The 16,767-nt window shown below is 44.3% G+C and overlaps 1 protein-coding gene across 5 annotated transcripts in view; it reads right to left on the bottom strand.

Annotated features, from left to right (window-relative positions):
- grip1 (glutamate receptor interacting protein 1) overlaps positions 1-16,767 on the bottom strand; it is a 480,409-nt gene that overhangs the window by 84,508 nt on the left and 379,134 nt on the right. For all 5 annotated transcript variants that reach the window (XM_038780539.1, XM_038780540.1, XM_038780538.1 and 2 more), the window contains 5 exons: positions 16,242-16,387; positions 7,695-7,778; positions 4,747-4,822; positions 2,384-2,529; positions 1,562-1,709 (listed from right to left, as the gene is read on the bottom strand). In XM_038780539.1, the coding sequence (XP_038636467.1) occupies positions 1,562-1,709; positions 2,384-2,529; positions 4,747-4,822; positions 7,695-7,778; positions 16,242-16,387 (600 nt within the window). The remainder of the gene's footprint in view (positions 1-1,561; positions 1,710-2,383; positions 2,530-4,746; positions 4,823-7,694; positions 7,779-16,241; positions 16,388-16,767) is intronic.

Raw genomic sequence — 16,767 nt, 5'->3', positions numbered from 1 at the left:
CCAGTTTCACACTGTTCCAGCTAAGTATTTGAATATAAAATAAAAATATAACCACATCTTATTAAAAATCTCACTCACTTGCTGTCTATCAAATTGCTCTTTCTTGTGTCCACTTCTTCCATTCCTAAGCACTACGTGGACAAGGGAAAACCTGCCTCTGTATACTTGGCAGACTGTAATTACAACCTCCTACCAGTGGCAGCAGTCAACAGATCCGTTTTGCAGATCCTGAACTCAGACTGCAGAGGACAAGGATATACTTTTTAAAATTTAAATTAATTTTTTACTCCTTGCAAATTTAACTACTTTAATATAAATAATTGTATAAAAATAAGAACAGAATGCAGGACTTTAAAATGAGACTGAATAATATCATTTTCTTTCAAATAAATTTAGAGTACCCAATTCATTTCTTTCCAAATAAGGGGCAATTTAACATGGCCAATCCACCTACCCTGCACACCTTTGGGTTCTGGGGGTGAAACCCACGCAAACACGGGAAGAATGTGCAAACTCCACACGGACAGTGACCCAGAGACGGGATCGAACCTGGGACCTCGGCACCATGAGGCAGCAATGCTATCCACTGCGCCACCGTGCTGCCCGACTGAATAATATAATATAATAATAATCTTTATTGTCACAAATCGAACATAGAGTGCAGAAGGAGGCCTTTCGGCCCATCGAGTCTGCACTTATGCACTCACTTCCACCCTATCCCCGTAGCCCAATAACCCCTCCTAACCTTTTTGGTCACGAAGGGCAATTTATCATGGTCAATCTGCCTAACCGTAAGCTTACATTTAAATTTTTTTTTTAGAGTAACCAATTATTTTTTTCCCGAATTAAGGGGCAATTTAGCATGGCTGATCCACCTAACCTGCACATCTTTGGGTTGTGGGGGTGAAACCCACACAGACATGGGGCGAATTTGCAAACCCCACACAGCCAGTGACCCAGGGCAAGGATTTGAACCCGGGTCCTCAGCGCCGCAGTCCCAGTGCTAACCACTGCGTGACTTGCCGCCCACGAGTTGGCTTACATTAACACTGCAATGAAGTTACTGTTTTATATTGTATATTTATATGTAATTTTAAAAATTACACCTGCAATTCTTTGTCCAATAATCCTCTATTCTCTAATCTTGCTTCACATTAAAGATGACACTTGGTCTCAACCCCATATGCAGCATCATGGAAGGTTGACTGATAATTAAATTATAGTCTTGCATATAGCCTACACTTTTGGTAGGACGGACACAAACAAGCACAGGTATCATATAAGCCTGTAATATGACTAGCCTTTCCCAACCAATATAATTTGCAATACTGTCCCACCAGCCAAGATTTGCTTCTAGAGATGAAATAATAGAGACCTTTGAAACCTAATTTCAGACTAACAGGGGATAAGGCCTTGGCTAAAGGACATACCTGAACTATAGCAAGCTCTTGGATTTATAATGAAAATATTCATGTTACATTATATCATTACACGTCCTATCTAGGATTGCATCAAATAATGAAGTGATTAATAACAGTATCAATTAAGCTCATGTACATACCTATCTGCAATGCTGGCAGCCTTTATTTTGTCTATGACTATGACTTGCTTGTTACAGTACAGTGAGGTAGTTAAAGCAATGCCCAAGCTTGAACCAGGGGTCTTGGCCACCTCCACCATCAGTGGGCCAGAAGCATTCGCTACTGAATCTGACAAAGAAAAAAGCAAAGTCACGCAGTGAGATGCTCTTGTGTTAACCCACAGCAACTGGTCATGAATATACTTACTAGAAGCCAGACTTTCAATGATATTTTTAAGTCAGAAACAAATTACAGAACAATCATAGAGAGTTCTGATAAATTCTCAAAAAAGAATGTAGTAAACAAAACCATGAAATCAAAACTTGTGCAAGAGAGAAAGAAGAAAGGAACAAATAAGCCTTAATCTATTTCAAACATTGCTGTCATAAAATTGGTCAGGTTTACCAGGTAAATGGGAAGGCTAATGTTGTGGAATATATGAAGGATAACCAAACTAGTTCAAATTTAGTTTGGTAACTTAGCGGTGTAATTGTCAGATAGAGAATGATAGTTGTCATACAATGCAAATGCTTTTGGAAATGTGTTCAAAGTATTATACTCTCATCTGGGACAATGATTTGAACAAAACTTAAAAGTGTGTAAAAGAGAACAGATTGATTTACCTCCAATCTCAGAAGAGGGAACCAAAAATAGTTCACCTCAGAATGAACCTGCAGATGATACTCTTACACTTGGCAGGTTCCTATTGGAACACAGTTGGGTCCAGTGGAGATGAAATGACTCTTTGTAAAGAAAAGGCAAAGTGGTTAAGAGCTCAAGGTCTTTTCAGAAACTCAACATACCCATGACAGACACATCATATTCGATTATTAATGTTGCCTCCTGCCCACACTGTTTGAGAATGCTCATAGCTTCTGTATGCGTTGTCCCATGTAACCGAATTCCATCAACACTCAACAGCCTGTCGCCAACCTTTATTGTACATTCTCTACAGGACAAAATAATTCATGTCAAAATCTTTAAGCTAATAACAGCGCCACAATCTGAACATTTTGATTAGTTTTTGAATTCAGAATGATATTCATAAAAGGACTCCACATAACTAAATTGCTTTGGCTGGGTGGGTCATTCACAAGAAGACCCATTGCATGCCAATGCAAAAATGAGGTAAGTTTTATGACAAATCAACAAGATCAGTTCTCGTTAATTAGCTTTTGATCACAATTTGATAAATGTGATCATGTTAAATTGTTAATCTTTCAAAGTGGATGGCATCATTATCAATAGCACTAAGGACACTGGCCACCAATAGCCACAAGAAACTGGAATAAAATCAGTGGGATCTTCAAGTCCATCTACATGAAGCTGCTCAGAAATGCAGTCTCAATTTGAGCTGGTAGTGGGGAATCTGGAAAGTGACAAAAGATAGCCCTAAAGTTTTCATGGTCTCATCTGAAGACTTCAATAAGATCATTCTTGTCTAATCATTTTTGTGGATTCAATTTATACCATATGTAGAAAGATATGCACATTTGTGAGTTCACATCAGCTACTGGTTTTGACCAAAATAGCTCACTTAATTGACATTTTCAATTTTTCACCTTCAAATAAATTGTCAAATAATCCCATTCACTAAGGGAGAAGGACAACAGTGGAAACCGGCACCAAGCAGAAAGCAACAACTCACTGAAAGCATATTGCAAGATTTGTATCATGCGGTCCAAAAACATAAATTACATTCCACTAACATTCAAAAATCAAAATTCAAAGCAGTAACGTGCTTCGGGGGATATTCGCACAGACCAACCTAGAATTAGGTAAATATAGATACACCAGATAAACAAGACAAACAAAAATTCAACAGCATTAAATCATGAACACAGCGACGGTCCAGCATTGGACATACCACACTTATCACGACTTTGCCCGAACAGTCCATCACACGAACCTGCCTCCCATCCATCGATTCCATCTACACCTCCCGCTGCCGGGGGAAAGCGGGCAGCATAATCAAAGATCCCTCCCACCCGGCTTACTCACTTTTCCAACTTCTTCCATCGGGCAGGAGATTCAGAAGTCTGAGAACACGCACGAACAGACTCAAAAACAGCTTCTTCCCCACTGTCACCAGACTCCTAAATGACCCTCTTAGTGACTGACCTCATTAACACTACACCCTGTATGCTTCAACCGATGTCAATGCCTATGTAGTTACATTGTATATCTTGTGTTGCCCTATTATGTATTCTCATGTATTTTCTTGAATTTTGTTTAATTCCCTTTTCTAATGATCTGTTGAGCTGCTTGCAGAAAAATACTTTTCACTGTACCTCGGTACACATGACAATAAACAAATCCAATCCAATCCAGATCAACATTTGTTTCCACACACTAGCTTTCTGCAAACTTGCAATGGATCAAATGTTGCAAGACCCCATCAGGGAACTACCGTTCACTCAAAGAATGAACTGGAGCTGCCCGTTCGGCCCCGTCTATTATCCCAGATGGAAAATACAGACATGGCTGTTACATGGAGCTCAAACATTCAGATTTATAAGTTAGGTTTCTGACCAGTCCTCATGGCAGAGCAGTTGGTTAGTACGGGGTACTAGACAAAACAAAATGAAATGACAAAATACCTCGGTTGCAACTTATATTGTTCAAAGGATTACATGACGTATACCTTCTAAATTTCCTCCTTACTTTTTCCTTCAACCCATCAGTTCGCAACTAAAACAGCATACTTAGCTTCTCTCATTTCTAGAACCGCTGTCTGCAAGCATCTGATTCAATAAACTTGTGATGAAGACATTACAAGTGTTTGAACTGACTCATCAACTCATGTGTGGCATCTCTTTTCCAGTGGCTACAGACTGCGGTCAGTAATGTAATGGGGCTAATTAATGAAAGTCTGATGTACTCTCTTTGCATTGCATCCTGCACTCCTCACCTTGGGAAAAGAAGCGCAAACAGGAGCAGCAGCAGAGTAGGGAGCAGCAGGAGGGGGATTGGGAGGCAGGTTTAGCAGTAGCAATATGACTAGGACGATGAGTGGCAGCAGTGAAACAGCAGGTGGAATGAAAAATGTTGGACTTGATCAAAGGCAGCAGTCGTGGCCCACAAGGCTTGCAGTTGGCTTACGGGCTACGTAAAGACTGTACCTGATTTAGAGGTACGGTAACTGTGACCACTTATATAACTGTACCTGTCAGCTGGTCCCCCAGCTCTAACATAGGTTATTACAATCGGGCGAGATCTATTTCGGTCTTCATGAGTTCCTCCTGAGAACAATAAATATATAAGATAATAATCAATCAATAAAAGCACAGCCAAACATGGGATTGATCCAGACTGCTTTAAGGTTAATATTCCAGACTCTACAGAGTGAGCGGATCCTAGTGAAGGGTGATGGTAAGGGAGTCAACTATTAATCCTCACCATTTCAGGAGGAGGGAAAATTATTACAGCCCCACTTCTGATTGTTATTATCTCTGACTCCTGTTGGAAAGAGGTGTGTGTGTGTGTGCGCGTCGGGCAAAGCCAAAATTAAAATAGCCTATAATTAGCCTCCCAAGATTTAATAACCTCCTGGCACGCAGACTTTGGATTCACAGATGAAGAATGCCCACTTGTGCAAGTTACTGAAGAATTATTCGGAGCTGGAAAACTGTACCGCAGAAAGCAGTCAATGCCTTTGGAAGTGACACTGGAGAGGGAAAAACAGCCGCTCCAGTTCGGATTTTCTCACCATCTAATTAACTCACAATGCTTGGACCAGCAGAAACCAATATGCCGGTTTTCTGCCTAGAGGATGACATATCATAGATCAATGAGCATGGCACAAGTAGCATCAAGACACTAATGCATGCGTCTGTTAAGATATTGGAAGGAGAAAGGCTGTTTTACTATGCTTAAACAGACCTGATACATTTTGCTAGGCTCCTCAGACAGCAAAGACTCTTTGCTAAATGAAATAATGCTGAAATCTTTCCTTTGCTAGCTACTGGAGGAAAAAGCACAGACATTGCTTCAAAATTACTTGAAAAAAATACGCTGGCATCCATCGGCTTTGCTGTACACGTAGGAGGATGTAATGACTTAGACCAGGCCTTTGAGATTGGCCAATTGGAATACGAGTTCCCTGATTATGGGCCACTCAGGGAACCTCTTCTCTGTATATAACAAGGAGGGTCAGATCCTCTGCACTCCCAGTGTAGACGGAGAGCTGAATGCATATGGTTGTACTGCCGTTGGCTTTGTAAATAAAAGGGATTCTGGTGAAGGAACTTCTGCCTCCGTGAACTTGTTACAGAGGAGTAGGCTGCTAAGTATTAGACAAGCTTTAGCTGCTCACCGTAGGCATAATTTGGTTCCATAAACATGGTGAGAGCTCCCCTCAAGGTTCATTAGTAAATCTACTGTGTGTAGGCGGAGCCCTGCGTGGCCACGGTCCCCAGTTCATTTCCTTGCCTGTATTGAGATAATGAATCTCACTCGAAGCTCCAATTGCAGGCATCATAATTGACCTCACTATTCCAGGCTTGGGAGAGGAAACACAGCCAGGGTTCTCATTTCTGACCTTCATCCAATGATTGCTCCTGAATTATGACGATATTGCTAATGTCTTACGGGAATAACCTCTGTGTGGTAACAGGCAATTTTCCTTCTACACTTCATGCAATCGCACTGTACTAAAATGGGCCAAACGGATCTGTAAGAATTATGCTGCCATGTATAAGACTCAATGAGATGGGGAAAAAAATAGATGACAACGATATTTTAGGTCTGTCGGAAGCAATTGCAGATATAGCTAACAAGAGTAGACTTATTTTCGAGAAACATACTCTGACTTTTGCCCCAATCCCATCACCCCCAGCCCCATCAGACTATGTTATTCTCTTAAAATCAAATTGATTGTGTCAGTCCCATCTGGTTTTCTTGGTGCCAGATCTCAAAATACTGGCTTTTTAAAAAAAAAAACTTGTTGTCAAGGCAACAGCCTCATTCATCACCGGGGAGGGTGCAGACGTCACAAATCATGCCAAATACTGTAGGAAATCTGGTGCAATAGCAATTCCTATCGCAAAAAAGTAGTTGAAAGTAAAATTTAGACTCCCCATTTTCACAGCAACCAGTGGGAAACATCATGTTAGACACAATATACTTCCTTCACAGCAAGCAGCGCTGGGAAGAGGGCAAGCGATTCAATTTATTTTTGAGGCAGGGAACTTTAGAATGTGCAATCTATAAATAAAAGGAATATTTGAGCCATGTATCCTTTTAAAACCGAGTGAAACACAGTGCGCATAAAGTGTCAGCTGTGGCTCTGGTTGAAAAGACTAATGGTTCATGTCCCACCCTGGGACTTCAGCACAGAAATCTAGGTTGACGTTCCCAGTGCAGTACTGAGGGATTTCTGCACAAGGCGATCACTCTGCCTTCTATTTCTAAGAAGAACAGGGGAGTTATCCCGAGTGGCCTGGTCAATATTTGTCCCTCACCCAACATCACAAAAGCAGATTATTTAGTCATTATCACATTGCCTGTTTGGGAGAGCTTCTTTTGCGCCAGCTCACTGCTACATTTCACAAACTACAATAGTGACTACGCTTCAAAAGTACTTCAGTGACTGCCAAGAGCCAAGGGTGGCACTGCTGCCTCTCAGCTCCAGGGTCCCGGGTTCAATTCCAGCCTCGGGTGACTGTCTGTGTGGAATTTGCACTTTCTCCCCGTGTCTGCGTGGGCTTCCTCCGGGTCCTCCGGTTTCCTCCCACAGTCCACAGAATGTGCAGGTTAGGTGGATTGGCCATGCTAAATTGTCCCTCAGTGTCCAAAAGGTTAGGTCGGGTTACTGGGTTACGGGGATAGGGTGGAAGCCTGGGCTTAAGTGGGGTGCTCTTTCCAAGGGCCGGTGCAGAATGGCCTCCTTCTGCACTGTAAATTCTATGATCTTCTGAGGTGAAGGTTGCTATGTAAATGCAAATCCATCGATTTGCATTCTATATTTTGCATCAAGAATAGAATGCCCATTTGGATTGGTAAGAAAAAAAATAGCTTACATTATGGAAGTAAGTGCCTACTGCCACTGACTGAAACATCAATTAAATGCTGCAGTATGAATTGCAAAATCTATTAAGTGTATAGCATTCTTACCTCTAATTACAAAGCCAAAGGTGTTGCCCTCTTTGTGCAAAGTCACTTCCACAGTTTTGAGAATAATACCCGAGCTTTGAACAGCTAGAAAGGAAAATAAAGAATGTGTTACTCAGAATCACTTGGGAAATGGGTTCCCTTCTAATAAGCAGGCCAAAATCAAAGCCGATCGTTTGTAAAAGTGCATTTGTTGTGATCTATTTATTCATTTTAGCGATGTCCCCCCTTGCTATGTGCAAATTACCTGTCACCTCATAACAGCAATGGATGCAATTCAAAAGTGATTCATAGATTGAGAAGTGGTTGATTGATTGATTGACATTTGTTTCACATGTACTGAAGTACAGTGAAAAGTATTTTTCTATGGCCAAGGGAAAGTACACAGTACGTACATAGCAGACAAAAGAATAATCGACAGAGTACATTGACAAATGGTACATCAGCTAACAGTGATTGGTTACAGTGTGGAACAAGGGCCAAACAAGCAATGCATGAGCAAGAGCAGCGTAGAGAGTCGTGAATAGAACATAGAACAGTACAGCACAGAACAGGCCCTTCGGCCCTCAATGTTGTGCCGAGCCATGATCACCCAATAGTGGGCGGGATTCTCCCATCGGGCGGCTAAGTGCCGACGCCGGAGTAAAAACGGAAGTGTTTTACTCCGGCGCAGCGCCCGTTCTGGGACCCCATTCTGCGGCCCACAGGGGGCTAGCACGGCGCTGGAGCGGCCTACGCCGCTTCATTGCCGATCCCAGCCTGAATCCGGCGTCGCTGGGTCCGCGCATGCACAGTTGGGCCGGCGCCAACTAGCGCAATCGCAATGGCCATCTTCCCCGCACCGGCACCGACGCCAAATGGCGCAGGGCTACAGGAACTGACGGGGAGGAAAGGAGGCCGGGGAGGCAGACGGGCCGGCCCACCAATTGTGGGCCCCGATCGCAGGCCAGGCCACTGCAGAGGCCCCCACCCAGGGTCGGACCCCCCTCCCCACCCACAGGCCACCCCCGGACCCTTCCACGCTGAGGTCCCGCCGGCTGAGAGGATGTTAGAACGGCGCCGGTGGGATTTGGCTTTTTGTATGACGGCCGCTCGGCCCATCTGGACCGGAGAATCGAGGCGCCGGCCCATGCCGGAGAGTCGCCGCATACCCCGACCGACGCCGGGCTGACCACGCCGATGACGCCAATTTTCCGCACTGCAGAGAATTACGTCCCTGTGTCGTGGCTGCGTGGCGCGATTCATGCAAGGTTAGAATCAATCATAGAATAGAATCATAGAAACATTTGAAAACATCTAAAGGGGGGAAGGTGTGAGAGCAAGCTTGTTAAGGGGAGGTGAGCAAAGCTAACATGGGATACCAGTCAGCAGCAAAAATAGAAATTTGCATTAGAAGATGAGGGGGGATGAATTGAAGTTCATCTGTTGTATTTCAAAAGGAAAATTGACAACCGCCAGGTTATCATAAACGAGTAAAGCATGTTTATTTTTATCCAAAAGTAGTAGCGTGAAAGATTTTTATATTCTGGGAAGAAGGCTTCCAAAGAAATTTAAGAGTAGCTGATTTAAAGATGAAAGAGAAAAAAACTTATTTGAAAAAGATATTGGGAGTTGTGTGGGAGGAGAAGCCATGAGATCCTGAAGAATATGCTGTGCTTATAGAAAGCTGTGAGAGTTCTCGGCACCCTCACTGAGAAAAATGTTTTGTCTGCAAGGTTTGGATACAAGCCTTGGATTTTCAGTTTCAAGTGAGAGAGAGGCGCTCCTACTGTGAGGCGTGGACACAGTGGTATTGTTGCTGGACTGGTGATCCAGAGATAGAAAGAGAAAATGCTGGAAAAACTGTGCAGGTCGGACCGCATCTGTGGTGAGGGAACGGAGTTAATGTTTCGAGTCTGGATGTCTCTTTGTCAAAGCCAGAAAAAAATTGGAAATAGGATGAGATTTATACTGCTGTGGAGCAGTGGGACTGGATAGAGGGCCAGCGGTAGGTGGAGATTGACAAAGATGTCACGGACGAAAAGACAAAGTGAATGTAAATTGCGGTGATCATGGTTGAGAAAGGCGCTGAAAGTGGTACATCAAGAGATCAGAATGCGTTAATGGCAGATCAAAGGTGGGCAGTGGGTCAAAGAACAACTTGGAACTGGGAACAGATGCCCCTGGTGAAGTGGGCTGGATGAATGAAGATGGTGGTGAGGGGAAAAATGGGGTGAAGGTGGAGAAGAGAGTTCACAGTGGAAGTTGTTGAACTCTGTGTTAAGTCCAGAAGACTCCAACATGCCTAATCATTAGTTGAAGTGCTGTTCCTCCAGTTTAGATTGGGTTTCACTGGAACCATGCTCACTGGAATCCGCTGCCACTCTCCTTCGTCTGGCTGAACTTGTCCTCTCAATGAACAATTTCTTCTTTAACTTGTCTCACTTCCTCCAAACCAAAGGTGTGGATATGGGTACCAGCATGGGCCCCAGTTTTGCCAGTCTCTTTATGGGGTATGTGGAACATTCCCTGTTCCAGTCCTACTCCAGCCTCTTCCCATAATTATATTATCAGTACATCTAATACTATTTTGATGCTGCTTCAAGTTTGTGCCTGGACCTGGGAAAGCTTATCAATTTTGCTTCCAATTTCCACCCCTCTATCCACTTCTCCTCCCTTGCTTGACCTCTCTATCTCCATTTGATAGACTGTCCACTAGTATTTATCACAAGCTCACTGACTCCCACAGCTACCTCGACTCCAGCTCTTCACACCCCACATCCTCTCAGGACTCTATCCCATTCTCCCTGTTCCTTCACCTCCATCGCATCTGCTCCGATGATGACACTTTCCAAGGTGGTTGGCTGACATGTCTTCATTCTTCTTTAGTCATGATTTCCCACCCACTGTGGTTGACAAGGATCTGAACAGTGTCTGACCCGTCTCTCGCATCTCTGTTCTCACCATTTTCCATCCTTCCCAAAGGATCCTTCCCAATCCCCTTGCCCTCACTTGTCACTCCACATTGCTCCGCATGAAAAGGGTTATCCTCCGCCAGTTCCACCAACTCCATGAAGATGCCACCACCAAACATTTTGTCCCCTCACTCCCCCCATCAGCATTCCACAAGGATGTTCCCTCCAGGGAACTCTGGTTCGGTCCTCCATCACCCCCAACACTTCACCCTCTTGTGCACCTGCCCCATTACCTCCTCCCTGCTCACCATCCCATGGCCGAAACACTCTTTTCAGGTGAGGCAGCGCTTCACGTGCACCTCCTTCAATCTGGTCTGCTGCATTTGCTGCTCCCAATGATGTCTACTCTACATTGGAGGGACTAAACACAGACTGGGTAACCGCTTTGTAGAACATCATCGCCCCATCCGCAAACAGGACCCACACCTTCCTGTTGCTGCCATTACAACTCACCTTCCTGCTCTCACATCCACATGTCCGTCCTTGGCCTGCTGCAATGTTCCAGTGAAGCCCAGCGCAAACTGGAGAAACAGCACCTCATTTTCCGATTAGGTACGCTACAGCTTTCCGGACTTGTTGAGTGCGACAACTTCAGACTGTGAACTCTCTCCTCCACCTTCACGTCATTTTAATTTCTATCAATTTATTTTCATTTCTTCCATTGATAGGTTTTTCCTCATTGATTACCCCCCACCCCACCCCACCAGGGCCATCTGTTCCATGTTCTAAGTTGTCCTTTGACATACTGCTTACCTTTGCTCTGCCATGAACACATTCTGATCTCTTAATTTGCCACTATCACCTTTTTTAGCCGTGATCACCACCATTTACATTCCCTTTATCTTTTTGTCCACAACATCCTTGTCAGCCTCCATCTATTGCTGGCCCTCTATCCAGCCCCACTGCTCTCCCCCACCCCCTCCCAAAAGTTTAAATCTCATCCTATATCCAGTTCTCTCGAGCTTTGGCAAAGAGTCACCCAGGCTTGAAATGTTAGTTCCGTTCTCTCACCACAGATGCTGTCAGACCTGCTGAGAATGTTCAGCATTTTCTGTTCCACTATTTGCTGTAATTTGCCTTTATCTCAGTAAGCCAGAGACCCTGAGTAATCCTCTGGAGACCCGGGTTCAAATCCCAACACCACTCAATAAAACATCTGGAATTAAAAATCTAATGATGAAACCATTGTTATTTGTCATATAAACCCATCTGGTTCCCAATGTCCTTTAGGGAGGAAACCTGGCATTTTTACCTGGCCAACACGCAATTCGAGACCCACAGCAATGTGGTTGACTCTTAAATGACCTCCTAAATGGCCTAGCAAGTCACTCAATTGCAGTAAACTGCTACAAAGAAAACACAAAAGGAATGAAACCAGACAGACCATCCGATACTAGCCGAGGTACCAGACGGGACAAAGGCAAACCCAGCCTTGTGAACCCCGCAAAGTCCTCCTTTCTAACATCTGGGGGCTTGTGCCAAAGTTGGGAGAGCTGCCTCAGACTAGCCAAGCAACAGCCTAATGTAGTCATACTCACAAAATCATACCTTACAGATAATGTCCCAGAAACCACCATTAATATTCCTGGGTATGTCCTGTCTCGCCGACAGGACAGACGCAGCAGAGGTGACATCACAATGTTATACAATCGGGGGGAGTTGTTGCCGCGTCATGCTCTCGCACGGACCTGGAAAAATTCATCAACTTCGCTTCCAGTTTCCACCCCTCCATCACTTTCACCTGGACAATCTCAGACACTTCCCTTCCTTGATCTTTCCGTCTCCATTTCCGGCAATAGACTATCCACTAATATCCACTACAAGCCCACAGCTATCTGGACTACAGCTCTTCGCACCCTACGCCCTGTAAGGACTCCATCCCTTTCTCTCAACTCCTTCACCTCCGTCGCATTTGTTCCGACGATGCCACTTTCCAAAATGGTGCTTCGAAAATGTGTTCCTTCTTCCTCGACCGTGATTTCCCGCCTACAGTTGTGGACAGGGCCCATCTCCCGTGCCACTACCCTTGCCCCATCCACTCCCTCCCAGAACAATGATAGAGTCCCCCTCATTCTCACATTTCATCCCACCAGCCTCAGCATGCAAAGCATAATCCTCCACCATTTACGCCAACTCCTGCGTGATGACACCACCAAACACATCTTCCCTTCACTCCCTCTGTCAGCATTCCGCAGAGACCGTTCCCTCCGAGACAATCTAGTCCACTCCTCTACCATACCCAGTACCTCTCCCATCACCCATGGCACCTTCCCATGCAATCGCAGAAGGTGTAACACCTGCCCCTTTACCTCTTCCATGCTTAACATTCCAGACCCAAAACACTCATTCCAGGTTAAGCAGTGTTTCACTTGCACCTCTTTCAATCTGGTCTATTGCATTCTGCACTGTAAATTCTATGTAAATTCGCTGCTCCCAATGTGGTCTCCTCTATATCGGAGAGACCAAATGCAGACTGGGTGATCGCTTTGCTGAGCATCTTCGGTCTGTGCGCATTCAGGACCCTGACCTTCCTGTTGCATGCCATTTTAACAAAAGACCCTGCTCCCATGTCCACATGTCTGTTCTTGGCCTGCTGCAATGTTCCAGTGAAGGGCAACGCAAACTGGAGGAACAACACCTCATCTTCCGGTTAGGCACGCTACAGCCTTCCGGCCTGAACATCGAATTCAACAACTTCAGGTGATCAGCCCCACCTCGACCCATTTGTTTTCATTTCATTTTAACACTCTTTTACCATTTCTTTCTTTCTTAATATACATTTAATTCCCCCCCCCCCCCCCCAATCTTATCCACCTTTCCTGCACCTTTCTCCTCTCTGCTTCCCCCTTCCCCTCCCCCCACACCTACAGTTCATCCTCTGATGTTAGTTTCCCTGCTGTTTGACCTTTCACATCTTTTGTCCTCTCTGGGGACTGTCACTTTCCCCTTGGTTTCTGTGGCCATTAGCACCCGTTTTCCCTGGGTTTCTGTGGCTATGACTCATCTTTCATTCTCACTCCACAGTATAAATATTTCCCACTTTCTCTGTCTGTTAGCTTTGACAAAGAATCATTGGACTCGAAACGTTAGCTCTTTTCTCTCCCTGCAGATGCTGCCAGACTTGCTGAGATTTTCCAGCATTTTCCCTTTCGTAAAAGATTCCAGCATCCGCAGTAATTTGCTTTTATCAGGGGGGAGTTGTCCTCCGGACCCCATGAAATCTCATGGCACCTGGTCACTCCTCGGATGCCCTTGCGATTTGGGCAGCCGGTAAATTGGCACCTGCCATTTCACAACAATCTCCACCCGATCTCCAGAGCTGTAAAGGTCTACCTGGTGGATTTTCAAACTCAGAAAGACAAAAGCTTTACCGCTGGGAAAGTGACAACATGGTGGAGCAACATACAAGACAGGGACAGCAGCACTCTCTTTTCCCGGTCTCCTCACAGCATGATGTTCTCAGACCCGAGCATCAGTATGAAAATGCACGCGGAGGGTAATAATGGAAAGGAAAGCATCACATTGAACACAGCACTAATTGTATTTATAATAATTATAACCACACTGCCTTTAAACATATTGTATGACATCAAAAATAAATGCTGTAAGTGGACTTTATTGATCTAGGATATTGCTTTTTAAAAGAAGGAAACTGAGAAGAAATCAGTTACAGTGCACTCAGCCCTTAGCATATTCAGTTTTAAAGATATCAGGAACACTTTTAAATGTCTCAATTTGAATGCAGCGCAATTATGGCAATATGTCATCTAGAGACAGGCCTGAAGTTTACATTCAGGGCGCGCCCAAAGCCGGTGTAGGAAGGACAAGGTGTGAAACTCGCTCCTGAGTTAACGCGATATGCTGGATCAGCAACTAACAGCCTTCCAACGTGAAAGCGCTCTGTGAAAGGATGAACGCCTGCCGGGGAGGGCAGGCACCAAGAAAGGGAATGTGTGGGCTGCGCTTCCAATATGCTCCCTCAGAGGGAGAGCTACGGCGGAGCTGTCCGAGGCAGTTGTAACAAATAATGTCGGTGGGAAAGCTATGTCACAAATGTTTGGGTAGCACAATCATACATGGATCTCAGTCCCCAGCCACTGAATTTCAACCCACCCTGTTTCGAGGTTGCAGCTTGAACGTAAAGGCTGCTTTGCCAATTGTCCGCCTGCCAACCATAAAGGCAATGTAAAATATAAAATCCCAATCAATTGTTGTTTAATTCATTTAAATTGGCTCCTTGATTGTCGGCAGGCGCGTTTCCAACTCGCATGTGCACTTACTTGTTGACCAAAATAGCACGCGAGGACACGATGACATCAGGACGCGTGCCCAACCTCTTCTCGCGTAATTTTATGCACTCCAGGGTCGGGCACGCACCTGGAGACCTTTTACGTAAATTTCTGGCTACGGATTACTGAATTGCCGCTTTAAACGTGGACATCATCATGCGATTGTGATACTGTGGTGGTATGAATGTGAGCTCTGCCATTGGTGCAGAGCATTGGTTCCCCATTGGCTCTGGCTGGTCATGTGCCTCTCGTCCGATTGGCTGGGACTAATCATGTGACTGCTCACCAATTGGTCAAGAGGCAAGTAGACCCCGCCTCCGAGGCAGGGTATAAGTACCCAGGTTTCCCGGCGGTCGGCCTTTCACTGTAGTCGACCACCGGGCTAACAACTAGCTGATTAAAGCCACAGTTCGGATCTTCATCGTGTCTCGAGTCCAATTGATGGTACATCAGATACATAAAAACGGGACTAGAATGTTTCCTGAGGCACTCAGCATTTACGAGCCAAGAGATTCGAATCAAACAAATGTTAGTTGCACTTGCAAGCAGAAAGAGCACAAATTGTTTAATGCTAGTTTATAGTGATTGACTAATTTAACCTGTTGTGAAAGCTTTTGAGGAGAATGAATAAATGAGCACTCAAATACGCACCACTGTTCCCAATGCACCATCTTCCCACCGGGCCTTCACATTGGTAACACAACCAATGTCACCACCCACAAACCAGATTTTAAGCCTTCAGTCTGCTTCTTTGTATGGTTTTACTGTGTTCAAACTGGTTGCCGCATTTTATTTCATTAATTGAATGTGAAGTCTTTCTGGGGAACCTGGTGGGGTGTATTCTTAAATGTAGATCTTTCCTTTATAGACCAAGAGTAATTTGCAAATCCCAATTGTACCTAGATTCCAAACTATTAAAAACAATCTCATTTTGTGTGGCTCCAAATTTCGAATTTGCTCATTCCCAATTGCGGCATCAACAAATGCACACCCACAGCAAAATCAATTCTCAGATTTGGTATTTTAATTTTGTGCAGCTGTTGATTGATTTTTAAAGTATCCTGCCGTCACCCGTTACTAAACAGTTTTCTCAAAACACTGAGATTGGAATGCAAGGTTCAGTATTCTAAACGTTGATAGATTGTCAGAGAAGGGTTTTGGAATCATTGCACAGGTTTTCCTCCACAGCTTCCCGGCTGAATGCGTGAGAGATTAATCACGTTAAGCGTCTGTCTTTTCATTTAGGTTTCAGTTCAAGCTTTTCAACTGTCAACTGCTTTGCTAATTTTAATTTAGAGGATACTTACAAACGGGAGGGAGCTCGTATTCCACCTCAAGGACCACTCTCTCACCAACATTCTTCAGCAGACTGATGATCTCATCGTGTCTGAATTTTGTGAGGTTGATCCCATTGACAGATTTGATGTAGTCTCCAATATTTAACTGATCACTTCTGCAAGAGAATAGCATAGCAGCACATCACCAGCTGGTATCATGCCTCAGACAACGAAAAGTTATGGGCCCAAGTATAATTGCGCCTTTAGTTCAACCGCTTCACTAAAAATATATTTGCTGAAATACCTTGCACATTTTTGGCTGAAAATACTATTACACTCCTAAAATTATGAAAAAGAACAGAGTTCACTTATCGCTCAATTAGACTATTGAGGATTACTGATTTCACCTGATGTATCAAAATAGCCCTTCAATGCTCCGTCATTAATAAACCTCTGCAACTGCAATTTTTGTATTTTTTGGTACATAGTCACCAAATTGATAGTTTCTGTCAAAGGCCAGGGTCAAGGGTCCAGAGGGGGCGAACTTTTCAACTGT

The sequence above is a fragment of the Scyliorhinus canicula genome, chromosome 20 (assembly GCF_902713615.1).
Source record: "Scyliorhinus canicula chromosome 20, sScyCan1.1, whole genome shotgun sequence".
Classification (NCBI taxonomy): Eukaryota; Metazoa; Chordata; class Chondrichthyes; order Carcharhiniformes; family Scyliorhinidae; genus Scyliorhinus; species Scyliorhinus canicula.
The sequence above is the reverse complement of the archived record's forward strand: the minus strand, read 5'-3'. Positions and strand labels throughout refer to the sequence as shown.